General features: G+C 43.5%; 1 protein-coding gene across 1 annotated transcript in view; it reads right to left on the bottom strand.

Moving 5' to 3' along the window:
• Positions 1-26864, bottom strand: part of SHANK3 (SH3 and multiple ankyrin repeat domains 3) — a 2381185-nt gene that overhangs the window by 1259856 nt on the left and 1094465 nt on the right. Inside the window, exons 8-11 of the mRNA XM_078677930.1 lie at positions 26058-26225; positions 23773-23889; positions 20785-20862; positions 6692-6758 (exon numbers count right to left, since the gene is read on the bottom strand). Of these exons, the coding sequence (XP_078534056.1) occupies positions 6692-6758; positions 20785-20862; positions 23773-23889; positions 26058-26225 (430 nt within the window). The remainder of the gene's footprint in view (positions 1-6691; positions 6759-20784; positions 20863-23772; positions 23890-26057; positions 26226-26864) is intronic.

Raw genomic sequence — 26864 nt, 5'->3', positions numbered from 1 at the left:
CTCTGATGCAAAAAAGACCCTCATACGTTGTAAAGCAAATACCCCGTAGGAGGTGGATGATACACCAAACAGCACTTAGCATCTGGGTGGGGTCAAAACTCATTCTATACATTTTAATGAATTCGTAACAATATGTCTTGCAGACAGCAGCACTGACAAGTGAAACATAAACACATGGAGGCAGGGTCATCAAAGTCCTGTGAATCACAACTCTGAGATTCCTTGAACCCACACCTATCTGCCCAACGAAGACTGCTGGCTTCAAAGAAACCCAGAAGACTAGCATTTTGATGGATGCCTTCATGATGCACCAAGGCAGCAAAAGGACCACCCCCGCTCCTTGCAAGGTGGGCACAAGCATGTCCACCAGTGGTGGGAAAGGATTCCACACAGCTCACATCTAATGATTTAACTTTGCAGGGTATTTGTTTTACTACTGTCCTTGATTTGGACTTCCCAACTGGTTTCTCCACACAATGTAGTTTATGTAACGCATAATACGCATGAGAAGAAATGTCAAGCAATTCAAATCACAATCAATAAATGAATAAAAAATAAACACACAACAAAATTAATAAAATAGCACCTCAATAAATGCATTTCAAATTGTCCTGATTCAGGAACACACACTTAATATTCTACCCTAGAGGCATTCCCTGGGTTGATTCGTGTCCTCTAGACCCAGCTTCTGGGTACTTGGAAGCTGCCTGCAGGCTTCACTGTGGTTGCAAGGGTGGTGAAGGTTTGCCTCGCCAGTTCTGCTCAAAGGTACAGTCTGGCATGACTTAGAGCAAAAAGGATTACAGATGCAATCGCCTTGCTGTTCCTTCCCTCCTAGTAAGCGTAAAAGGAAAAGGAACTGCTTTTGGCAGGATGCCTATCGCCCTGTAAACCTCTGGTGTCACGCTTGCTCTTGTGAATGTCAGCTGGCATTTAACTACAGCCATTTTACAGTGACAAACACCTTTCCCTCCTCTGATGTCCTGTGTTGAAGAGCTTCTCTTATTGTCTCAACAGACGAGGCCAGGGAAGGACAGCAAAATATACTCAAAGGTGTAGGTTATCATGTTAAAGATATGCATTATGTAGAGGGGAACTATGCCCTCTCCTGCTTTTCCACCCCAAAGCTGCGAGTTCTGCATGAGTTTCAGGCCCATTATTTCCAATGCTTCACATTGGAGCATTAGATCTAATAACAGAAACTCAAAACCCTGAACTGATCTGACCAAAAAGGCTGATGATCAATTAGTGATCCTAGTATTACCTTCTATCTTTATTACTTTTCTATCTATGTAGAAACATGTGTCATTACCCACTGAAAGCCATAAGGAATGTCATATTCAATGTGAACCTGTTTACACGTTGGCCTCAGTGACAAGGGGCACACACTAATAATAATATTAATAACAATAATATCATTTATAAAGCGCATGAATACACCGGACGGTGTGTTTCCGAGCTGGACTCTGAGAACTCATAGGAGTGGAACAGTAGAGATTCAAAGAATCAAGGGAATGCCCTAAGTGAGTTAATTAGATCAGAAGATCGTTACTAAAAATCCAAGTTTTTAGTTTCTTTCTAAATGAATATCGTATCTGAATATCAAATCCAAAATATCAGGGCATGCAAATATTGAGGACAAAATATTGAATCCAAAATATCAACGGGTAAGTATATATTTTCTAAACCTTTTTCTGTTCGCTTTCAGAATGTGTAAGCTTAACTTTCCATTGCTCATCATGTATATCAAGTCACCAACATGTCGGGGTAGCTGATATGATATCAAACACCTTGTTATACCCAAAACCATCACAAGGTTGACCACTTTATCCCAGCCTTAGCAGATCAAAAGTCTCCAATTTGCTGTACATATTTGTGATGTAAACGATGGCAAATTAAAATAAAACATGCAAAAAGGTGCCTTGTTTTACAGCAGGAATGTGCCTGCTGCCAGTCAGGGTCACAAATATGCCATTTAGCAGACACTTACTTCTATCGAGGGAAAGTAAATGACATAGTAGCCCCGAGACAGTAATTCAATTGTACATTCTTTCTATTTACTGCTGGTGAGCTAGGAAAAAAGAAGAAAGGAAAAACAGATCGTAAACAGGGCTCTTAAAGACCTGTTTAGGTTTTGTCCTTTCTGCTGCCTTTATGGCACTTGAGGTCAGGGAACAGCAAAAGTAGTGCCATAGGTCCCAAAGCCCATACTTTGGGTAGCTGCTTCAACACTTCACCACCACGATTTGATGTATGTATGTATATAGTATTTCTATAGCACAAACCTAGTCAAAAGGCAGCAGAGCGCTGTACACAGTCAAAGACGAGCATATCGTCAACAAGTAGGAGGAGTGGATCCTGGGTTGTGGATGGTTAATGCATTGCAGTGTAGTGCTATTTAAAAGGGTAAGTCATCAACTCTTTCTGACATTGGATAGGCGTTGGGGAGGTTCTGATGGATATAGGGAATGTATTCTAGTCCTAGGTACATAGATGGAAAAGACCTGCTGTTTTGTTTTTCTTTTATGCACTTCTTAGTCTGCTACCTGTTGATGCCCTGGCTGCAGGTGTGCCGAGATCCACCAGAGAGTCTGTTTGCAAGATAAGCAGGGGTACTGGTCATGATGGATTTGTAAATAATGCAGCTGGATTTGAAGATGCTGCATGCCAACAAGGCGAGCCATTGGAGTTCCATCAGCATTGGGGTGATATAGTCTTAATTCTTCAGGGCTTGAATGAGACGTGCGGCAGTATTAGGATGCCCTTATAGACTGCAAGAGTGGAGGCTGGCAGGCTGTGGAGTAGGGCATAACCACCATGCAGATGAGAGAGTATGAGGGCTTGAATAGCAGTTCTGAAGTCTCTTTCTGGAAGAAATGGTTTGATTTTCTTTAGAAGAGAAAGCCGGTAGTACCGTGCTGTCTTTTTTGGCAGCGTCTTCCATGAAGATGAGGTTGGTGTCCAGGGTGAATCCAAGAGTATTGGTAATGATAAAAGTTGGGATTCAAAGCCGTCAAGGTCCGTGTCATTGAGCCAGGTTTGTACTGTACCTTGTTTATTGTTCTTGGCAAATAACAGCCATTCCGTCTTGGTTGATGTTCATACTGCTCATTGTTTTCTACATATAGACATGACACCAGTATCTTCTCTGATTTATGTTGATCGCACATAGAATGAGACGAATCAAGAACTACCAATCAGTGATCACATATTCTCTACGCAGATCCCTTCCCCAAAATAGGAGTGAGGCCACCTTTGAAATGGAAAATATAGAGGTTGGGGGTGCCCTTAAGACACTGCCTGATTACATCACCTCATGCACAAAAACTATTCTAAAAAAGCTATTACATGTAAAAAAACAAGCACTGGAAAAGTCAGTGGTATGGCCTTGGTAAGCTGGTGCAATGGTTACATATTATTTTTTGCATCATATATGACAAAAATGGAAAAGCAAAAAAGAAAAACATGCCACAGCCGAAACATGTTGGGCATCTACTTGCAATAAAAATGTCAAGTTGGAAAAAAGAAATAAGCATCGCACGTTATTTAATAGGACTGTGCTCAGTGCCTAGAAGGAAGGTTTACGTAGAATAGGCATGGAATCTCTATTTAGTTTTCAGGCACATAACAGGAAGATATGGTTCTTATTAGTACAAAGAAAAGGTACTGTTGGCTTTGAAATACTGAACATGACATAGTTTAAACATTGAAAAATGAGTAAAAAAACCTGCTAAAGCTAAGTATTGGCCAGCAAGCCCTGCCTTTAAGTGCACTTCTTTTTAGGTGGGTGTGCATTTGTGAACAGGATAATGTTGTCACTCACAGGACAAAAGAGTTAATGGATGAAGTGGGCGGACCCATTGCCCCAACCCAATGCTGTGGTGGCTGGAAGCAAAACGAAAATCTTTCTTCACACAGGGAGAGCAAAATAAGACCAACCTAGTTGCGTTCTCCCAAAATAATATCCATACACAAAAGGACAACCATGCGAACAATGCATGAATCAGGGATGGTTGAGAAAATAATGCTCAATTAGAAACCTGTACTTGTTTTAAACGTGCCCATGGTAACCTGGTAATAAGTAGTAATTCTTTCTGGGTGTACCGCGAGGCATTTTTAAGACTCTTCTTTCAACTGGATCCCTGTTTTATCCAGAAAGATACCTAATACAGGAACTCCCACTCGTGGTTGAGTCCTCCCTGGTGGTACTATCCTACCAGGGTGTGGATAGGCGCTGATGATGAAGCAGGCCATTATTTAGTGGGTGAGACTTCCAAGTGAGTTCCCTCTTTGCTTCTTTGTTCACCTGTTTGCCCTTATGTGTATAACAAAGAGAAAATGCCAGTTCAACAAACCAATAGATGACATGGGCTGCCTAAAAATGTCGCTCTACGTATGTATAAATGTGTGTCATCTTTAATTACGTTTTTTTATTACATGTGACGACGTCAGAGGCATCACACCTCTCCTCATGCTGATCCAATACACAAATGCCAGCCTGTATTAGACTTCTCCTCACACCCAGGAGAAGCATATTGTAATGCATGAAACTGGCATTTATCTGCAGAGTGAAAAGTGTACGTGGCTGCATGAGGAGAAGTATAATGCAGGGTGATGTTGGTGCGCAGCTGCAGCAGGAGGATGGATGTAATGTGGGCTGCCATGGGAACACTCCAGGACTACTCACTGCGGAAATGTTTCTCAACTAACTGGGTTTCTTTTAAGCACTCTTCATTTGTTCTCTTGTAGAACAGAAAAGGTGAATAATGATATGCTTAAATTATTCTTGCCCCTTCTAATTAATTTGGCTCACATTCCATTCCACTGTTTTTTTTGCTGGTGTTTGCCATTGCATACAGCGACCAAACGTATCTAAATGAGTTTCTACCCCAACCCAAAAGAGAAAGTACATCAAGAACTGCCGGGCCATGGTCAGTAGTCTGAATAACACAAGCACCCCAGGCCAGTTTGGGCCCTATTGGGTCTCATCAGTGAAGTGCAGCTTGGCTGCTATGACAGAGTGACATCGGGAGCCATGTCTGGCTGCATGGCCTAGTGCCTCAGGGTGGGCAGTCCCATTGGACCAAGCGTGATTTGCTTGCAGTTGGTTTGCTCTGTAGTGAGACAGAGTCGCAGATTCATCCCGTTTATGCTGCCTAAACGTGTCCTCTTATATTGAGCGGTGTAGATGGGCACATGAATCTGCCACGAGGCGTGTAACGCTCAATGCCCGTGAACAACATCAGAGCACAAGGCCCTCTTGGCGTAACTTACTGGCGCGTCGGTCATCCTGCAGCGTGCTACAGCCGCGCCACATCCGTAACCACCTCCTTTCAGGGACCACCTTACCCTACTTATCTTACCACTATGCAGAGCACTTTAAAGGGAATCCACCTATGGAGCAACATCCAAAACAGACATCTCAGACCAATGCACGCGGCTTCCCTCCATCCAAATCTAGCACCTACTCGGGATTCTCAGTTATGCGTTCTCCAAAGCCACCAGGGGTTTGGGTTTGACAGGATACTGTCCCTCAACTGGGAGCGGATGTAATGAAAACACTGATGGGCAGGGAGTAGTGTCTGTTTGTCGGTGACCGCTGAGTACTCTCAGCCCCTGCTCCCAAAGCAGGGGCTCACTTCTGAAAGCTTCTATATTTTCCTTGTAGCATAGCACTCTGCTCCATATTCATGCCCAGTAATAGTTCTTAATCAGTTTGTGAATTCTATTACCCCTTCGTGTATGTTTAGAGCTGAATTATATGTATAAGTGGTATTTATAATGTTCTGTTAGTTTACCAACAGAACTTCTTCATGTTTTTGCAGTTAGAAAGTCTGACGCCAGGTTTCCGCTAAATAAAAATACAAATAATTGAACAGATAAATCATAGTTTGATAGGGGCTGTATGTAAAAGTTGAGGGGTGACAGTGATGACTCATGGAGAACCTTACAGGTTGTATTCTTGTGTGAGGCTCTAGAAGGTGTCAGGGGCATCGATGGATCCCCTCGGAAAGGAATAAGTTGCTCAGATCCTTGACCAAGGCAGAACCCAGGGCCATAGCTTCTACTGGTGCAGCAGGTGCAGTGGCACCGGTGCCCGGAGATCTGGGCGCCCACTGTACCCTATTGCTATATTTCACAGTTCAAAAGGCAGCCAGGGGGCTCAATTGTTTCATCCCACTAGGGCCCTTGACACACTGGCTATGCCACTGGTAGGACCAGTGAGGACAACACAGCTGGGTGCATACTTCAGGCGGGAAACATCAGAGTCCAGTCAGGTATTACTCAGAGAAAATCAGTGCTTAATTTGAGCAGGTGGTTTCCAGCGACCAGCACCAACACTTAATTGCCAGTAATTTTGCCAAAACCTGCACTTACGACAGTCTCCACATGGTGGCGCTGTTTGTACAATTTAAAGATGAGCAGAAAAACAGTTGTTTGTTTATTCAATATACATTAAAACTACTAACACCTGCCACCCACGGTATTCTTAAAGCTTTGGCATTCCTCAAACAGTCTGAATTGTCAGCTTTTTGCAGTGTGATGGATAATAATTGTTAAAGCAAGTACATTGGCAATGCGCGGGGCAAACTACGATGGCCTGCTGACGAGGGCCCCAGCACTTTATTTTTTTATTTTTACTAATTAAGCACTGGAGAAAATGTGTGAAACGGAAATGAAGATAACTCACCAACATCTGATTCTTTATGGTTTTTGATGATTTCAGCCAGTTCAAAATTTCCTGCAATAATCGCCACCTGGAAAAGAGACGGAAGAGAGGGTAAGAAGGGAAGAGAATAAGAGGGGGGCAGTGGGGCGGGTCTTAAAGCACGAGCATGGAAAGGAAGTAGGGGGCAGAATAAGAAAGAACGGAGTGTGATGGAAAAGTGGAGGAGAAAGAGAGAGGGTTTAAAAAAATGAAAGAAAAGTGGCGAGAGGAAAATGTTAAGAGTAGTAGTGTAAAGGGGAGGAAGTAGAAAGTTACAGAGCGAGAGCATTTAAGAGAGGAAACTGAGGAGGAAGAGAGAAGACGGTAACAGGAAAAGATAAATAATGAGAGCGAAAGAGGATGAAACTATGATGAAGTGAAAGAAGAGGGGGAACCAGTGGTTATTGTATTATTGGCGGAAAGAGGTGAGGAGGATGAAGAGAGAAAAAGGAAGTGAAGCTGATGTGTGAGAGTGTAGGAAAATATGTGTGTGTAATGTGTATATCTACATATAAAACCGTAAGTGAGAATAAAAGGTTGTACAAAATAGGCAGAGAAAGACAGAAAGGGAGAGAAGTTAATGCGAGGATGGTGACAAGATGTATTTGTAAGAGAAAGGGGTCAGTAGGAGAGAGAGAGAGATCAGGAGCTGCTTTGTTCTCCAAATCACGTCCCATCACAGACTTGTTCTCTGTTGAAGGAGCACTAAGTGACCTCTATTTCCAGCACACATTACTAATATACAGCACAATCCAGACTCATTGACGCCCTGCCCTGACTTTTGTAAAGTAATATCAGTATCCACTGTGCAGCATGGAGGCTAAATGTGAAGCACACCAGAAACACATAAAAGCAAACTAAATTGAGCAAAAGTACACACACACACACACACACACAAACAACTACAAACATGCAAAATATATCCAAGCGGGCGCAAACATAAAATGACATGGCAACAAACAAGCAGATATATAGAAATACACACTGAAGCACATACATGCAGCAGAAAACATACAGACCTAAAAAATGCAAAAAAAGATGCTGTGAAACACACAGCAAGCCTAAAAAACACACATGGGCTAAAGCACGCAGTGCATCTAAATTTGCACAATTACGCATCGAAACACACAATTTCGCTGACAGATGTGAAATGTGTCAGACATTAGTTACAGGTACTTTTATTGAGAGCCACAGGTTGGCAGAGCAGAGTAACAGAAATGGCCACAGGTGTAATATGCTTTACCTGATCTACCACAACTAGAGTTTTACTGAGAGAAAAAGGCTTCCTTGAAATACCCCTCAGCTACCACAGGCAGTGCATGTGAACTAAAATGCCTAAAAGAAAATGGCCCTATTTTTTAGAGATTGGTGTCTGGTCTGTTGATCCATCTGGGCAGTATGGCAGGGTCACTTGGCTGCCCTTGTGGAAGACCAATTGCTATATTTATAAATTGCTGCCAGGCAGGTGGATAACTATGTCTTCAGCAGAGCCACCATGGTGGTGTCCCCGATGAAGGCATTCCCACTGAAAATACCTCAGTAATGTTTTTTGTCTTCAAAAGCAAACTCCTAAAGTAGAGATTTATTTTTGACAAACAAAAAATAAATGTCACTGATAGGCAAGGAGACATCTCCCATTCCGTCAGGTCATAGGTCATTTTCGTGTTTTCTGTTTGGGACCACCTTGCTTCTACTCACATCCAAACAAGAATAAATACATCAGAACGTCTGTCCTAAATAGGGAGAACAGTGATGCAGCGTAAATGCTGATCATTCTTTACACAACATAAAAAACGATTTTGACAATGAAACTAATGTGCACTTTGCACACGTTTAGAAAAATTTGAAGTACCAACCGTAAAAGTGTGCTTGGATTTATAGAAAAGGAGAATTTTGAAAATAGTAAATTTAACATGTTTATTAACTGATTACCTACTTACTATAACAAAGTTGTTATGAAAGATTATTGATGGAAAAGATTTCTATGATGCAAGGAGTATATCTATCTAAGAAATGAGTCTAACACATGATTGTGCAAATATTAATGATGAAACTTAGCATCTCTATTGCTTTCATTGTAATGCCAGTATCAAAAAAGTGGGAACAGTTCCGAACTCAAACTTTTGCACCCAAAGAGACTGAAATGGTACAAGAAATTAATATTCTTTTTAAAAGATCCCTCACCCACCAACCTAGGTGGTGGCAAGCTTCATCATCAGGTTCCCACCTGGGACGTCGAGTGCCTCTCATTCCACTGGGGACTAAGATTAGTTCTGTTATACCCTTCCTCTCCTTGTGTTATTATCTTTCATTGTAATGCACCATAGCAAACAAAAAACAAGTACAAATCAAAATTGTAAAATTGTTACATTGTATACGATGGAAACATTTAGCATAAATACTTGATATTATTAGTCTAAGATTTCCTAGAACGATTTTATTATAATGGTTTTTAAGAATAGTTTGCATGGATGTACTTTCACAATTGTGATTGTAGGTCATATTTAGAGTTGGACATCTCTATACAATAATCATTGATGTTGTTACAATTATTTCTCCAAATGATATGCTTGATTAAGTTCATTATTATTGATCTTAAGTATGAGTTTATTTTACTAAATAAGAAATGCTGACTGCATTATGTAGCCTTTTTCCTTAGGCTGCATTATTTCATTGCTTAGTAATGACCTTTTGTTACGTTTCCTTAAATGTTGCTTTATGTGTCCTTTTTACGCAACATTCTTAAATCAATAGACACTTATTCAGTACTTCATTGTGAGTGAATTGATGGGAACTTGACAGTTCGACCTAATACATAAAGAACAATTAAGTAAATAGTTGCTTTGTCAACTAATCTGTGAGTATGAAATGGATAGTTGTTCGCACAAGCAACATGGGAAAATATGCTGGAGTATCACCTTTTCACCTGATGAGTAGAAGAATGGTCGCATGATGATCAGACAATCGTATGGTGACAATTGATGTTACAAATGAACTATTTAGGGCATAAAAAGTGACTTTCCAAGGAGGAGGGATGGAATCTCTCTCCCTCGATTTCCTAGCTACCAACCATAGTGTCAGACTTTCAATGTCCCTTGCCTTTTTCCCCTTTGCTGATGGGTTTGCCTGCTGGACAATTTGGAGCTGTCTGGTGAGAGACCAGACTTGAACCTTCCTGATTATAGCTCCATTCCCCTTGCCCATGCCAATGTACTTTTCCTTAAGGAAGTTTAATCTGATACCCCTTTCTATGCTAAGAGAACTCTTTTGAATCATCCTATCACCTTTGCTGGTGATAGGAAACTCTAATCTGAACCATCCTTTTTATGGATTCTTCAGTAACAGTTTTACTTTGACTAAATGTGTGGTTTTATACTACGTTCTGTAAGACTCATGACTGAACTGTTTAAAATTGTACTTATATGCATTGATTTGGATCATTAATACATTAACCACATTTTCTAAAATTCGTCAGTCTTTTATTATATGTGTTTTAATAGTTTTTCCACAGAAACTGTGCTTAAAATGATCTAATTTCCTGATTTCTAATGCATGATAGAGAAAGTCAACAGAACAGTATGTTTTTTGGCTCTTGTTCTGTGTAGCGAAAGCAGAGCTTCTGGTATGCATGATTCTTGTTAGATTTAACTTCTTTAGGAGGGTTGATCTTCTAATTACAATATTCCGTGTCTATAGCATAGTTCTGAGATTAGCATATTTAAATTTGATCACTAACTTGTGAGTTGGCTATTAATTATTGGTCCTCATTAGGTGGCCAACAGTTGGACACCCTGATTTCTCACTCCTCATTGCGACAAAGCAAGGTCCATCGGAGGACCAATGCCTCTGTAGGTGAAGTATAGAATCTGAGTAAAGTGACAAAGTTGTAATGTCATTGTTGAGCCCTTAAACGAAAGAGAAAAAGCTTCCACTGCAACAACGGTCTAAGGTATTTTCACTGGTGGCCCAATCTCTTGTACAGTGGGTCAAAGGTTTCCGCCAGTAGAACCAACGGAGCATACTTCTGTGGAAACAATGGTGGTTTGGGTCACTCTATACAGAGAGAGTGGGGGCTGAAGTTTGGCAGACAGGTCACCGGCCAAAATTGTGGCAGAGTACCTCGTCTGCCAACTCAGAATAGCACCCACACTCTGTAAAAGCCTAAACAAAAGGGGTCAGAAAAAAAGATTGTTTAATAGCAAAAGTATTAAAAATTCTAAAATGGAGAAAAATAAATGTAACCATTTTAATGAAAGTTATTGGAACCTTCTTTTTTAGCATTGCTTTAGAACCTGTTAAATTTATAAGAAGAGGACAAAAAAGCAGTACAAATTGTGATATTCTGTTGTGGGTCATTCCAGGGGAATTGGGACGCTCAAGGGGCATATAAATTCATAGAAAAATAAAATACTAAAACCAGTTTCTGAGAACCTAAATAATAAATAAAACATTTAATTGAAAAAACAGTTGAAGAGAAATAATATAAACCATCCAATAACAACCCAGTGACAGGTGAAAAAGATATTAAATGAATTAAAAAGAAAAAAACTTTTTTAAAAGGGATAACATTGTCGACTGCAATACAAATCCAGAGGGAACATAGTTTTAATATCTAAGCAGGAATATTGATGAGAGGAGACAAAAGTTGAGGAGACTAGGGTAGGTAAAAGGTTAAGATAAGGAATGAAGGTACGGAAAACTGAAGTGGAAAAAAGAAGCAGCATGGGCAATGGGTACACTACACTAGTTTTAAAACACATGTAAGGAGATGGTATTGCAGAGTGCCACGCCAAAGAAGGTAAGAGGACATGGAAGACGATTAGGAAGGGGAAACAATTGTGCAACGAGGAAGGCTAGTTGAGGGTGGGGAGCTAGCCCCACTTGAAAGTTATTTAAAAACTGACAAGTCACTCAGTGACAGGGCATCGACCTGGGGGCCTAAGGAAAAAAGGATCCACAAGAACCTTGTAGAAAAAACAGCAAAGATAACCCATTTTCAAGATTAACACCATTTCAACCTTAAAAGTAGTTGTGAATAAAAGACTATATGTGAATTGTTTTATCCTAGATGGTAAGAGCTATTCATCTTGAAATATTTGATTAAATAGTTCAGCTGAAATGGTTTCTCAAAAAAGTAATGCTATGAGTTTGTTTGTATATGAACTCACTTAACACAAGAGTCGGGGCTCAGGAAAGTTACCTTAGCACATAGAACATTTTCGGTAGAATTCTTATCTAACACCATTTTGCTCAACATGGGGTAGGGGTCCACAATGCTGGTCAACGTCCCAGTGGGAATTATCAGAAGCTGGTTACACATTCTTCGGTTTCATCATGGTCCCTCTGATGGACATCAGAAAACATGAATCTCTTCTTTTTGCAGTTTTTTCACTACCGCTGGGTCTAATGTGTACTTTGAAATCCATATATCGTAGCCATAGGAAAGTCTTTAATTCTGGTTGTGGAATTGCCTGGATGTTCCACAGTGATATGGTGACAACTACTAATCCAGAACCCAAGTCACTTTGTATTCAGCAGACACATCGCCTTCAAACATTATTGTTTCTAGGTGTTGGGAGCTCACCCGCTGGCCTCTTTTTCCATGACCCTTTGGTTTCCTCATTTGTATCCTTTGCTCTATGGGTCAGTTAACGTCCTAAGACCATTTTCTTCTTCAGTAACTTCCATGGAGTGCAGAAACACCCCATCCTAGAAGAACATTTCTGGGAAATCAATTCCTGAAAACAGGATGCAATGAACTCTGTAGAATTCCCATTTGTACAGGATATGTACCCCATATAAGCTATCCTACAAAGTTCTCTGGTCCCAACAGCGCTGGGGAATACTTGGTGTATCTGCCAGTGAAACAGGCATTTCAGCTTGGCAGTTCTTTTACCACCCTGGCAACACCTTGTGTACTCCCTGGTGGTTTGCTGTGATCGCCGGACAAAGAAAAATCAATGCCAGTAGTGACTACAGCTACTGTATTACATTTCATTCTTCACACATGCTACTGCACACAAAACAGCCCCAACCTACACATACGGTCAGATTGGTGCAGAGCCAGAAAATTATTTCTGGGTCACCCATGGCCGGATTGAAAACTCATGTTCTTTAAGGACACTGCTTCCAAAAGGAACCTTTCTTCCAAAATATAAATTTAAAGATAGCCTAGGCGAAGTGTTTAGTAGTGCAAGGCTACCCTATCAAAGCAAAATGTATGCTTGACTCACACACACACACACACACACACATATTTGCACTATAGTGCAAATGGGTGTGCATGGCACAAGGCAGACAAGCTGTGTATCGGCGATGAAAGAGAACATATGTGAGGTCATATGGCACTGTCCTACTCGCTCCCTTTCATACAACACAACACATCAACTTTAGTTGGTATGCCATGTTTTTTTTAAAATAATATTCAATCTGCCTCTATATTTTTGTTAGGCATGCTCAGCTGTCAACGTAGAAAAAGAAGCTGTTTTTGTGAGCTTGGGGGCACATTAACAAGGGCCATATCGCCGCTTTCCCGGCACATAGCGCCGGAAAAGCGTCGATTTACACATCGCACAATCATCAAGGCGGCGCTAATATGCATTAGCGCATGTTAGCTGCCGTTTATGAGACACCTCGCATCTTAGCAATATACATCGCTAATCAGACGCATAATAGGCGTTCCCTCGAAAACCAACATGAATAAAGTCGCTAAGGAAACACTGTGGTATTTACAACTCGGCCCCAAACATGCGAAGCGATAATTAAAGCTGCGCTAACCGCGGTTTTCGCCGGATTCCTACTTCTGCAAAAATCCCAACTTAGCTATAAATTAAATGGGAGGTGGATTGCATGGTTAAGTCCACACCTCCCTATTTACAACATTCTCATTCGCGCTGTTCTTATTTCGCTCGATTCAGCCGCTAATGATGTGTATCGCCATCTATCACCAAGTTTCAAATCGCCTGATAGCAAAGTGTTGCAAATACGCCGCTAACACAACGATGTGAACCAGCGATAGACGGCGATAATGCAAATCATGCTAAGTGCGATTTGCAATGATTACCACGGCCCCTTGATAATATGCCCCACGTTATTAATGCAGGAAGTTGGACTGGCCCACTCACTTTCGCAGGGCCTACTTGTAAGGTGGGGACCTTGGTAGTTGTCCACTTTACTCATGCTTTAAAACGTCTTGACCATGAAACGATCAGAGATTTGGTCTTTTCCATTGTTCTCCCTTATGGACAGATCTCTGAAAACATTCGTTTTATAGCAGACCTGATTCAAGAGTTATTTGAGATTCTAGAGAACTTTTGCCTCATTTACATTTTTGGGAAATAAACAAAAGGTTGTCCACATGTTAATGTCCTTCACTCCTTCATCTGATGAAGTCTGTAAAGTGGGTTTCTTCCCCCAACGTAAATACTTGGCCCTTTATGAACAGGTACAAAAGCAATGGTGTTAAAGGACACCCCTGCCATCTACCACTGCGCAAATACATTCTCCCTACACATGGTAACTGCTAACTAACTACAACTCTGTTTTGCATCCAATTATAGTATACTTGTAGGATCTTAATTAAAATCTGGTGTTTGATATATTACCATGTGGCCTTATCAGGAACAAATGTTGACAATGATATAGGAAGGTTCTTCCCGCATAATCAGTAATAATACTCAATCGACACATTTGAGTTGTGTGGTTGACCACAAGAGACCTCGTTTGTCTATGCAACACTTTGTCATAATAAAGAGTTTCCTCTCATTTTGGTTGAGCATAGAGACTCAATTCCTATTTTCTAAGTTCATAATCCAAGCAACATTATTCCTCTGTCTAGGTGTCTTGCCTCAATGAGCTATACCTGCGCGGTTATGCTTACACGAATATGACACGTGTTGAACATATCAGAACAGCAAAATACCTCAGTCTACTGACTATCTCAAGCCGTGGTCCTGCTATGAGCACAGCTACAAGGATACAAGCAAAGTTTGGTGATCCCTTACGATCAATAGGAATTGCTGTCCAGAGGTGAGCCCGCCATGCAGAAATGATAGTTTACCTGGAATGAGGCTATCCAGGGCAAAAGGTAAACGGACACTCTTAGAGGTTTGTCTTGCTCCAAATAACTTTCAACTTGAATAATTTAAGTGTATCTAACAACATATCAACATGTTCCAGGACATGTTCCAGGACAGCACCTGCTGTGGGCTTCATCTGTCCTACAAAATAGCATCACATTTTTTATAGGGACAGCCAATTCTGTCAATGCTAATTTGACATTGTTTAATTATGTGGACCATTATTCAGGCCAAAGAAATATGGCAACACATAATTTCTTCCTTATTCACTATAGCTATTATACATTGTCCTTCAGAATTATGTTTAGATTCCAATACTTTGGTTTTGGCTTTCCATGCAATCAGTAGTAATGGCTCCTTTTGAAAGAAGTGGATGGATACAAGCAATATCAGCTGACAAACATAGTTGCTAAAATATTGTCTCTTCTTGCTCGAGGTGGAGTTACTTAACAAACATAATGGGCCTGATTTAGATTTTGGCGGTCCGACCGTCGGCCAACAGCTGCGGTGGGACTGAGTACTCAGCTGAGCTGACGGTCTTCCGCCTGCCATATTTAGATCTACATGTGATACACAGAAGACCGCCGCTGTGGATGTCTTCTGTGCTGGATAACCGCCCGCTGTTGCCATCTCAAGGTTTGGATGTTCCCGTTGGACTGGGGGTGTCCTGGTGGCAGAGTACTGATGGGGGGTGACCACAATGGTGGGGAGACAGGTAAGTAAAAATAAATTATGTACGTAAAACTAATATATGTTGGGTATGTGTACATGTGTATGTAGGTTATGTGTAGTGAGCATGTTTTGTACATGCTGCATTGCACTCCACCAACCGACACATACCATACAATGTATACTCACACACACCACGTAAAAACTGGGTGCCGGTCCATCGAAGTCAAGGTGCAGCAGGTAAGGGGGGACCTGGGCGTAGGAGTAGAGGACAAAATCGCAGGGTGTACACTGAAAAAAGGTAAGTTTTCACCCCTTTTCATCCTACATACGTTTTTATCCCATTCTACTGACTGTTGGACTCGGTCCTTTTTGCAGGGTCATCCCTGAACTTTCTGCCTTTCTCCTACTATTTTTCTTGACCAGGTGTTGGTGGTTTTAGGACTCTGGGCACTATATCACTGCTGTCCAGTGTAAAGTACATGTGCTCTCTATGGTAAAACGTGGTAAGATTGGTCTACACCTGTTTGGCTAATTTAATTTACCTGTCAGTCCTTGTAAAGCACTATCCCAGATACCCAGGGCAAGTAAACTAAATCCTATCGGTGGGCTTGCAGCACTGATTGCGCCACCCACCAAGGCCTTTCAAACCTGTCTCAGGCATCTGCCATTGCAGGGCCTGCATGCATAGTTTACGGCTGCTGTGATGTGGCACATAAAATGGTGCCAAAACTATGACCCCCCTTTTCCTATATATCAGTCACCCCTAAGGTAGGCCCAAACTAGCCCAATAGGCAGGGTGCATTATAGGTAAGATGTAGGACATGTGCCTTCACTGTGTTGCATGTCCTGATAGTGACAAACAGCCATTTTGGTTTCTCACTACTGTGAGGCTACCCTCTCACAGGAATGAATTGGGGATTCCCTGATATGTGCTTCAGTGGTAATTCCTGATCTGAGAGGAGTAGAGTGGTCAAGTTTGGTATGTTTGGAATAGTGGTAATAAATGCTGCGCAATAGTGTTCGCAGATTTATTATCACTATTTTAGAAATGCCACTATTAGAAGTGGGCATTTCTGTGTGCTATGTGTCTTTGTGCCTGCCTGATGTGTATTGTATGTCTGGCTCTGGAGTGACAGGGGCTGGGAGAGTCAGCACTAGGCTGAATAGGCCAATTTGCATTTGGAGTGGTGAGAGAAGTAGTACCTGGGACTGAATAGGACTGTGCTTGCCTTCCACAATACTGGCTCCGCCCCCTGTGGTGTGTCTGGGGCCAGTGCCTACACTGACAAAGGGGGTGGTGGTGCACCTATAGAGAAAGGTGTGAGTGCCCCCAGACCTGGTTTGGACCAGGCGCAGAGCCCTGTGGCAGGGGGAGAACAAAGACACTAAGAGGTATAAGTATTGGGGCAATGACCTCATGAAAAAGGGCTGCTGGGTGCTTACTTGAAGCCTGCGGTCGGCAGGCTGCTGGAGCTCGCCTGCAACAGAAGATTGCGTAGGGCCAGGAGGAACCGCCATGGACCTGGGCTGCAGGAAGTGCTAAGCTGCTGCCTTTTTCAGGCTAAATAATCCTTGTGCTGGTCCACCTGGGGGGCACTTTGCTGGTGTGCCCCTGTGAACTCCTGTGACTCTTTGGCTTGCCAGCGCATGGTGAGTGTTGTGTTATTCATCTCTTGGCCTCTTTAAATGAAGTATGTGGTGAGCGCTGAAGAGAAAATCGTGTGAGCACTGCTGAGTACTCCTCTTAGTGAGCGCTGTCTTGCAGGAATTTGCGTGGTGGACATTGGTGCCCCAGAGGAGCCGGACAGACTGCCTGCCTTCATGGGTGACTGAGTACCTGTTTACGAATAGCGCAAGGAGTGCAGCATTGCTTACCCTCCCTCCCATGAGTTGGTGATGAGCTTGGAAATCGTGGGCAGGAGCCTACCGCGAATTTATGGAGCCCAGGATAAAGTGCCCTGCTACGTGCGGCAGCCGGAGCAGCGCACCACAAAAACCGAAAATCAGGCCCAGTTTGGAGAAGCCTGACTGTGAGAGGGTCTACGCCGGCCCACACGCCACGCAGGAAAGAAGAAGTCAGGCATAGTCAGCATGTTTGAAGGCGGGGATCCCGTGTGGCCGAGGAGAGCCCTGCGTACTGCTGGAGGACCGCTGGCGAGTGGAGACGTTGCAGCCCTGCCTCCTACGCAAAGGCCGACTACGGACGACAAAGGAGGCTTTTCCCCCACTCCCTCAGGAGGGGGAAGCCGACAAGCACCGGGTGACCATAGCTGCACTGTTCATTGAAAGCAGCCCCGTGGCGAATCGGCTGGAAGGGATGCCCCGGTGAGTTTGGGTCTAGGGAGGTGGGAGGGACACTGGCAATAGCAGAGCCCACTTCAGCAGACCACGGTCCCAGTGTGGACCTTTCGGGAGCACTATTTTGGCCAAATAGAGCAGCTGCCCTGAGTAATAGTGCGCAGCTGCTCTTGCAAGGGGCACATCGGGGGCATTGTTTTACAGAGGTCGGGGGAGTGGCACCCCCACCCCATTGCTCGTGACATTGTGTCCCCGAACCGGGCCAGACCTCGACGGAGGCCCCTGAGTCTAGATGGAGGGAGGAACCTCCATAAGGGGGCGCAGAAGCGCTGTGTCCATAGAAGGGGTCTAGTGGAGAAGTGTGGCTCACTGGTTAGAGCGGCAGACTCTGAAGCAGAGATCGGGCCCGGGATCAGGGTTCAAGTCCCGACGCGGCAGGGTCTTGAGCTCAAAGTCCGCGGACTCGATAATTCTCGCCTCGGCGCCTACTCTAATCATGGGTCCCACGCTGCAACTCTGGGCAATAGCTTGCTTAATCTCCACAACGGCCCCTACAACACTGGGATGCCTGGCTTCACCTTGGGGGTGCCCAGGAGGGGCATCTCACAGGGAGAGCCAGGAAGTGTTCCACAGCGTTATACAGCACCGGGACGCCCCGTTGGGGCAGCTGTGCGCTTTACAAAATACACTACATACACTACAAGGGGTATTGATGCCCAGGGTGTTTCCAGTATGGGGAGCGACCAGATAACATGAACGGGTCCTTTTCAGAAGTGGCATAAGGGGCACATGATGATGCTAAGTGTGTACTAAGGTGCACGGGGGACCGGATTTGGCATACTGTACGGTTATGTTCATACCTGCTCAGGGGGTGATATGTTATGGAGATGTTGCCCTGTACTGCTGATGATTATATGCCTAACAACGCTCTGCATAATGTGCTATGCTGAGTACCCACATGGTTAGTGATGATGATATGGTACACTGCTGCTGATGAGGTAGGCCTAAGGTGGGCCTGATGTGATTATGAAATATGCATATTAGGCTATTCTATGTAATGCTAGGATGCCTATGCATTATGTGTTGATGCTGCGGTTGTAATATGTACACCTTATAATGGTTGTACTATGGTGCACTGCTGACTATATGTATGCCTATCGTGGGTAATGTTACCAGTGGTTTCTGGTTGCTTTGCTAAATATAATATGTTGGTTATGACAGTGGCCCGATTGGCCCTGTAATGTACATAATCCCCTGTAAAGTAATACCTAGTGCCAGGTGGCACAGTGTATATATGTGATTGCATTATAATGTGTTTTATGAGTAATAAAGGACATTTTTTTAATATAACCATGTGTGGAGTTTCTTTTGTGGTGTGCCTAGTGTGTTGCTGCTGTTTGGGAGTGTTGCGCAAATGCTTTACACACTGCCTCTGGGATAAGCCTGACTGCTCGTGCCAAGCTACCAAGGGGGTGAGCAAGGGTTATCTTCAGTGTGTAACTCCCTTGCCCTGACTACAGTGGTGGTTTCTGCCTGGCTTAGGCGCTTGCCCTAGCCAACCAGAAATCCCATTTCTAACACCAACTTAAGATGAATTTCCTCCGGAACTTCTTCGAAACGACCCACGTCCAAACCTGGAGGATGGGAATCCTGGCTGTAGCCCCACCACCGCCTGTTGCAGCCCATCCAGCCATGCGGGCGGGGAGGGAAGTCCTGGTGGAGTCTGTGGGACCACGGCGGTCTTCTCTCCAATTTCCAGCCAGCATCTAAATCAGGATGGTGGACCGCCAGGTAGACGGGCTGGAAGACAGCCAAAAAAGCCCATTCTGTTGTGGTCCCACCAACATCTAAACCAGGCCCTATATCTGTCACTATTCTCATATGCCCAGAAAGAAACATTCACTTCCTCAAATTCCTTAGGACAATTGTATTTGCTTGTAAGAATTTTTAAACTCCTATTAAACTGTCCCATTGCTTACAAGTGCCAACATGTACACAAGGATTCCCTACAGATAGTTCACCATTAATTTCCCCTCTATTTTATTAATTCTGTAAAAATTAACAAATTCAAATGGGAAGAATTCAACTAATATTCAGCTACCCATTTCTACCAGATTTCTTCTGGTGCTCTTTCTCCTTCCCCCTTCGAAAGCCTATGCCGGTTGAACACGAAACCTCCCTTGCAAAGCCCCCTATTATGCTTCTAATTGTGGAAAAGGAATGGATCATTTCCAGTGCCCTACAACTTGAAATGTGTTGATCGAACAAGCAAAAATAATTTCTCAATAATTTACAAATCCACCAATCTTGCGTATAATCACTTTACGAGTCAATCCAGTAACGTTCAGTTCAAGCAAATACACGAGGTAGACGTACAGATCTTGGCCACACCGGTCTTCACCGCTTTCACTACAGGCCTTCTCTTCAGATCTACAGTAGAGCTAAGCTCCTTGAACCTCTTTAGTCACCACATCTTCTCCACAGATTCTCAGCACAGTTCAGATTAACAATAGTAAGGAATGTAAATCCCATTTCACGTGTTGGCTACAGTTACAGCTGCACAGGTCATATACCTTTCCCTCAAGAGGAAGCTCTGCACATACACCAGCAGACAAAGCTAATGATCCTGGGCCTGTTCCTCTCCCCCCTTCATGAAAGGGAGTGAGGCACTCTCTGAGTAAGTATCTGTATCTGATACTGAAACATTCAAAGAGTAACCAGGGAATGCACTAAATCAACATCTAAGATCTTATCACCTCATTCCTTCCTCTAGGTCAAACATTCTTTAATTTTTTTTTTTCCTTAATAAATTTTGGACAGTCTAACACTTCACCATCAGATCCATACTTCACACATTGCGGCACTGTCTGTCATGATTGTTGGACAATATATCTCGAATGGTTACCTGGGTAGTCATTGAACTATGAATGACCCCGCTGCCAGTCTCAGAGGACTCAAACTTGTACCCAGAAGGCAGCCCTACTGTGTATCACCTGAACATATTTTACAGAGGGCGGTGGTCCTTACCTGGAAGGCAGTCTGGCTGTTGTAGTTCCGAATTTCTTTGCTTGCACCACGGAACAGGAGAACTCGAGCACAGCTTTCCTAGGTAAGATAAAGAGAATGTGATGAGACAAGCCGTGCAAACAGCGACTCAAGGAACAGACAGAGTAAGGGCTTCATTAGAGCCTGGTGGGGTGGAAGCACTGCCATAACGTTGTGGTGCTCCAACCCCACTGAGCTCACAAAATTATTTAGAGCCAGGCCAGCTGCATCTTATTTAGAGCCAGGCCAGCTGCATCTTATTTAGGGCCAGACCAGCTGCATGGTAACCAATTCCATTTCATCAGCAGGGTCTGTCATTGCAAACCCTTGGACCAGCAGTTCAGTGCACAGGCCACACCTTCTGATGCACTGAAGGCACAGCGGTGCTGCCATGCAGGAGAGGATCTCAACATATGGTGGGCAGGCCTCTGCTGAGGGGGCAGAGGTCAGAGCCTCTGGTTCCTAAAACGCCTAAAGGTCTGCCCGCAAACAGGTAAGCACATTAGGGCTCATTTGAAGTATGGAGAACAGTCCTCGAGGCCCACCAGGCTGGCAGAGGCCCACCTTCACCCCCCTAATAGTATTCACCTAGGAGAGATGTTCAAAATAGGGCACTACTCTGGAGTAACTCAGTTACTCTAGAGGGCAGACGTTCTTCCTAATCTACTATGTTGGGGACTAGTGGATGCGAATCAGTCTTTCCTCCGTGATTTCTGAATAGTTCTGCCTGTTGTTTCACCCGGAGACTGCTCCTTGCAGAAGGCGAGGTCTCAGGGTGAGATTCCCCTGTGCCTCTGAGGTGCCACGGGTCTCAGTTCCAGCCCCATCAAGATTGCAGAGGAACGAGCAATGTGGTCCTAAGCACTCACGGTAAGAGTAAAGAGCTGGAGCACACTGACACGTGATAGGCTGTGCCCATTTGCGATCAAGGGAATTGTTGAAAATGTCTCTGCGATGCTAAAGTGGCTAAGCCATATCCTCTGGTGTTAGGTACAGCAGGAGTGAAGAGACTGGTTATGTTCCCTTTATGTCTGGTTCGGTCTCAGTGGATATTGTAATATGCGGAGGCCCGTCTTACAACGGGGTGGTTGCCAAATGAAGGAGAAGGCCTTTTTTACATTCATGGACCTCTGCCTAATAGAATGTATCGGGACCGGTTGTGAAAATAGTTGTTGGGTTGAAGCAAAACATATGCTTGAGTTTGTCTATGAACTGAAGGATAGATGTATGTGGGAGTGGGCAGAGAAATGATTTGGAGGCGGATTGGTTGCATTATCCTGGGGCAGTAAATATTTTCCTATGGTGTTCAATGTATAATGGGAGTATATAAGCATTGAGAGTTTATTTTGATTAATTATGCAAATGACTGGTTACGGAAGGGTGATGCAGTATAGGTACATGAGAATTGATAGGACTAAAATCAGTCAGAAAGGTGCAATTGTGGATAAATGTCTGACTTGTGCACCTGATTTCACAAAGTAAAAAATGTTTGAGGTGCTCGGAATTCATGGGGCTATTCCACCACTGACCTTAGTGAGAGTAAGTATGGATGTGGAATATGGGTTTCATTTCTGGACTGGGTTGGGGCTAAACAGATAAGTAGCTAATTCGAGATAAGGTGGGTACTATACACCAAGATGCATTAAACTGATTTATTCTTGTGGGGTGTGGATGAAGAGAGATATAACCTTAACTTTTACATTTTGTGGTTTAAGATTAAATTAGTGGAGGAGGAATGACCATGACTGAAGCTTGTCATGCTCGACTTGGCTAACACCCATTGTCCTTGCAGGTGTCATGCTGGTTTGACTGATTACATTTTGTGAGGGTTGAAGCAGGATTGATTTTCTCACCAGCATGTACAGTGCACAGGTATTTCATTGTTGGGAACTGAGATGGGCAATATGATTTGGGTTGGGTACGGCAGAGTATTGATACAGGCATACATTTCTTATTTGGTTGTTGAAGGATATGTAGTTAGTAGGAATGAATGGGACACTCATTCCTTAATTGCGATTCGCAATTTGCTAATCGCAATTATGGAATGTTAGAGATTCACAAAAAAATTGCGAATTTTTACCTACATTCCATTTTGCTATTCTCAAATAGCGATTCCTTAAAAATCGCTATTTGGGAATCGCAAAATGGAAATTACCTACATATGCCCCTATGGTGGTAGACTGTGCATATATTGTATTGGTTGATCTGGAATGCAAAGTAGCTACCTTCCCATTTGGTTTGGAGTGCACAATCAGTGGAATACTTGGAGGTGGGAGAGAGGAGTAGACAAACAAAGGGGGAGGAGGGAAGTTGGCTAATTTGTGGTAAGGAGTTGATGCTCTTTTTAGACCACACATACATTAGACTGGCAGTAGCACATCCATCCATCTAGCATGAATCATAAAGCAGAGGTGAGTAAAATGAAGTATTGTATGGATGCAGGCTTGAATTTCTCACTTGGCTGTAGGTATTGCCTTGGCTTAGTGGGGGAGACAGTACAACCTACATTGAATATGGTTGGGTAGGCTTGAAGGGAGCTTGAAAAGTGGATGTTACAATTGGTTGCTTATTGGGCTTCTTACTGCACTGGAAAGTGAGTACATTTTGGGTACTGGGTAGTAGAGACTTACTTGGGTATATCTGGTTTGTGTTGGTTACAGCTGAGAGAGTTGAGATGCTAAGAGAGAGACAGACCATACCAGCTCATTTGACTGTGGTGTGCAGTGACATGGCACGGACTGTGAAGTGATGACAACCTTCGGAAAGACTTAAGCCAGTCCTCTTCTGCTACTCGTTTATTTACACCAAGGAGTTAAATAATGTGTGGCCTGGGATGGAGACAGCCTCTATCTCATTTGTGTCTAGATTTTAGTCAACTTGATTGAATAAGACGGGGGTTGGCTGTAAAGGTTGGGATTGCTGGAAGAGGCAGAATGCAGTTAGCAATAGATCCGCACTTGGCTTTCTCACCTGGTTGTAGAGTGCACAGACGTGCAGTGCACTGTTTCCTGAGGCATTCTGGGCCCTCATGTCGGCTCCATAGAAGAGAAGATGCTCCAAGTGTTGCACGTGACCATAGCGACACGCCTGGAAAGAGTGACCAGAAGACAATGTAAATATTAGAAGTAAACCAATATACAAAAAAATGAAATGCCTAAAGAAATGATCTAAGAAGCACAAACCTCTGAGATAGAGGTAACAGACACACTAGTCTTTGCTCTGCTGGAGACCTGTAAATTTCATCACGCTCCATGCTAAAAAAAAGTGCCCATCAAACATGGAGCCCTGTCTACCTAGCCCACGAAATGAAAGAGTTGAGAGGAAAATATACAACAGGGACCTGGTAACACTAAGACCTGTCTTCATTATCTTTTATATAAAATTTTCGAATGGGAGCAAGTCACCCCCACTTCCTAACTTCCGGCGCCTGCTTTTGTGGGAGTATCAATGAGGTTGATATAGTATATTCAGAAACCTCATATCTAATATACGCCCCCTCCCCCTCCTCCCCATCTACTCCATTGCTTAACCTTTTAACAACGTTCCTTTAATCCTTCTAGTCATTCCACACACATTTTTTTAATAAAAACTTGTTAAATTAATACCGAAAAAAATGTTTGTGCTGGTTTCGCTATATGGTCATTATAAAAATGCTTCTTAGAATTTGTAATGCATGTTCGATGCATTTCAAAATTACTTCAAAAACTTTTTTCGAGAAGCATTTCATCCAAACCATGGACTTTCTCTTGAAACCGCACCAAAAAAATCCTTATGTTCGATATCTTCTAAGCTTTCGAAAAGAGGTGGAAATGTAAATATACTTTGACGTTTATATTTTTACTTTGCGCAGAGGGGTGAATTTGACATTTTGGACAGTTTGATTATGCCTGCACTTGATAAGCAATTATAATATAGTTGACAAAAAAACAGAATTAAACAAACCTTGCATGTTTGTTTTTTATTCCATTACACAAACATCACATCAAATGGAAAAAAATACTGAAAATAAATTGAAGAGCAATTTGAAAAATGTCTGCAGTATGACATTATCTTGTCAAGATATGTCCCCGTAGGTACCATAGCTGCATGTTGCACTAGGACTGTTGAATGCAGGGGCACAAGATGTGCAGTTTCCCTGTTATACATAGGTACAACAAATGCAGAGTTTTTGACCTATAACGAAGATGCTACCAAGCGCCCGCAGTTGTGGTGTATGACCGAAATTCATTTGTTTTTCATGCTTTAAAACACTATTATGTACTCCCCTAAATCCTAGATTTTTCACAATTAACCTCTTCCACGCTGATGACGGAACCGCTCCGTCATCAGCCGCGGTAGCGCTGTGCTGATGACGGTGCGGTTCCGCCATGGCCCGCTCGAGACGCCAGCGCGGCGCTGATTTCGCGCCTGCGCAGCGCGTTCTATTGAGCGGGCGGGGCCATGACGGAACCGCTCCGTCATGAGCACAGCTCAACCAAGGCTGGTGACGGAGCGGTTCCGTCACCAGCATGGGCGTGCCGCGCGGCCCCCCTGCCCCCTTAGCGCTGCGGCGGAATAGCCGCCGCAGCGAAGGTGTTAAACTGCTCTCACATTGGTGAGCTCACACGACTCACACAACACAGGAACGCAAAAACTTAGGCCTTGCGAAGTATCTTATAGCACCCAGGGATGCCAAAGAACTACCTTTTCCAAGGATAGCTCTTTCACTTCTGATAGACAAGCATTTCCACCCATCACTAAGGGTCTTCATTTATATTTTAGCAGATGAGACACAGTCGAAACATGTCGGATATCCCACCCACTGTATTACAAATGCCATACATAGGGTATAATACACTTGCAATATGGCGGATGGAACATCCACCACGTCTGTGACAGAGCATCTCGTTTGCCGTACCCCAAAGATGGCCATAAGTGAGTTACCCTAAGCACGTGCAGTTTACCTAGTATGCGTCCCTTATTAGTTATATAACAGCCACTCAACTTACACCTCGTCAGTAAGACCCACAAAGGCATAAAATGGTTGGCGGTAGATGTGTTTCTGTTCTGAGGGGACGTGGCCTAGTAGTGTAGACAGGTCTCTGTCTGGAGTGGCACAGTGGACAAAAAACGCTGAAAAGGAGTGAAGCCCTGAGTAATTGCCAGTGACTGAGATTAATTCAATTATTCAAACCCATACTTTGTTTGTTTCTAATCCCAAGCGTGAGTCAACGGTTTGGCGAGCCTTCATAGAGTCCTCGGCCCTGGAAACCAACCTGATGGATTTCTTGCCAGCCATTCTCATCTACGCAGCCGACCTTGGCATAGTCATGCAGCAGGAGCTCACAGCAGTAAGGGTCGCCGCCCACCATGGAGCTGTGGTACAGCGGTGTCAGCCCCCGGCTGTCCTTGTAATCCGGCGAGGCTCCCAGATCCAGCAGGGTCTGTCGAGAGAACAGAGCAGAATAATTTCTTTGGACACAGAGGAAGGCAACAAGGGCGCTGGAACTGTCATGGCCGCCAGCACCTGTCACAGTAACTTCCTGTGTCATGCCAGCAGCCATTGCTTCCTGCACAGAATCTGAAATGTAACGCTTGGTTGTACTTAAAATGGTGTTGACACTTAATCAGGGCCCTTTCGAGCACCTCATCTGGCTAAATTGGATTGTGGGCTCTCAAAGCGCTTGCTGGTTCTCGGTCCCTTCTTTTCTCTCGTCTCAAATAGTGAAAGGCAAGGTGTTACTATGACTGCTCCTGGGTTTGTTTTGTACGCGCTCTAGTCAGTAGCATCTGCAAGGTTACTGAGACTTTTGTGTAGCCCTCTGCTGCCTGGAAATTCTAGTTTACCAGTTGGCCAAAATAACTGTTTTAGGGTATAGAGAAGGGGAGAGTAAGAAAGAGAAAGAGAAAAGAGACAGTGAGAGGAGGAGAAAGAGACAAAGATATAAAAAGAGAAAGAGAGAGTGAGTGTGTGTGCGTCTGTCTGTCTCTCTGCATGTATGATTATCACGTGTGTGTCAGTAAATACCTTCTCATGGGCAGGTGAGAAAGAGTTTATGGACCACATAGCCTTACCCTTGGAC

Source organism: Lissotriton helveticus, chromosome 1_1 (assembly GCF_964261635.1).
Source record: "Lissotriton helveticus chromosome 1_1, aLisHel1.1, whole genome shotgun sequence".
In the NCBI taxonomy this organism is placed as follows: domain Eukaryota; kingdom Metazoa; phylum Chordata; class Amphibia; order Caudata; family Salamandridae; genus Lissotriton; species Lissotriton helveticus.
Note: the sequence above shows the minus strand (reverse complement) of the source record. Positions and strands in the feature narration are given on the sequence as shown.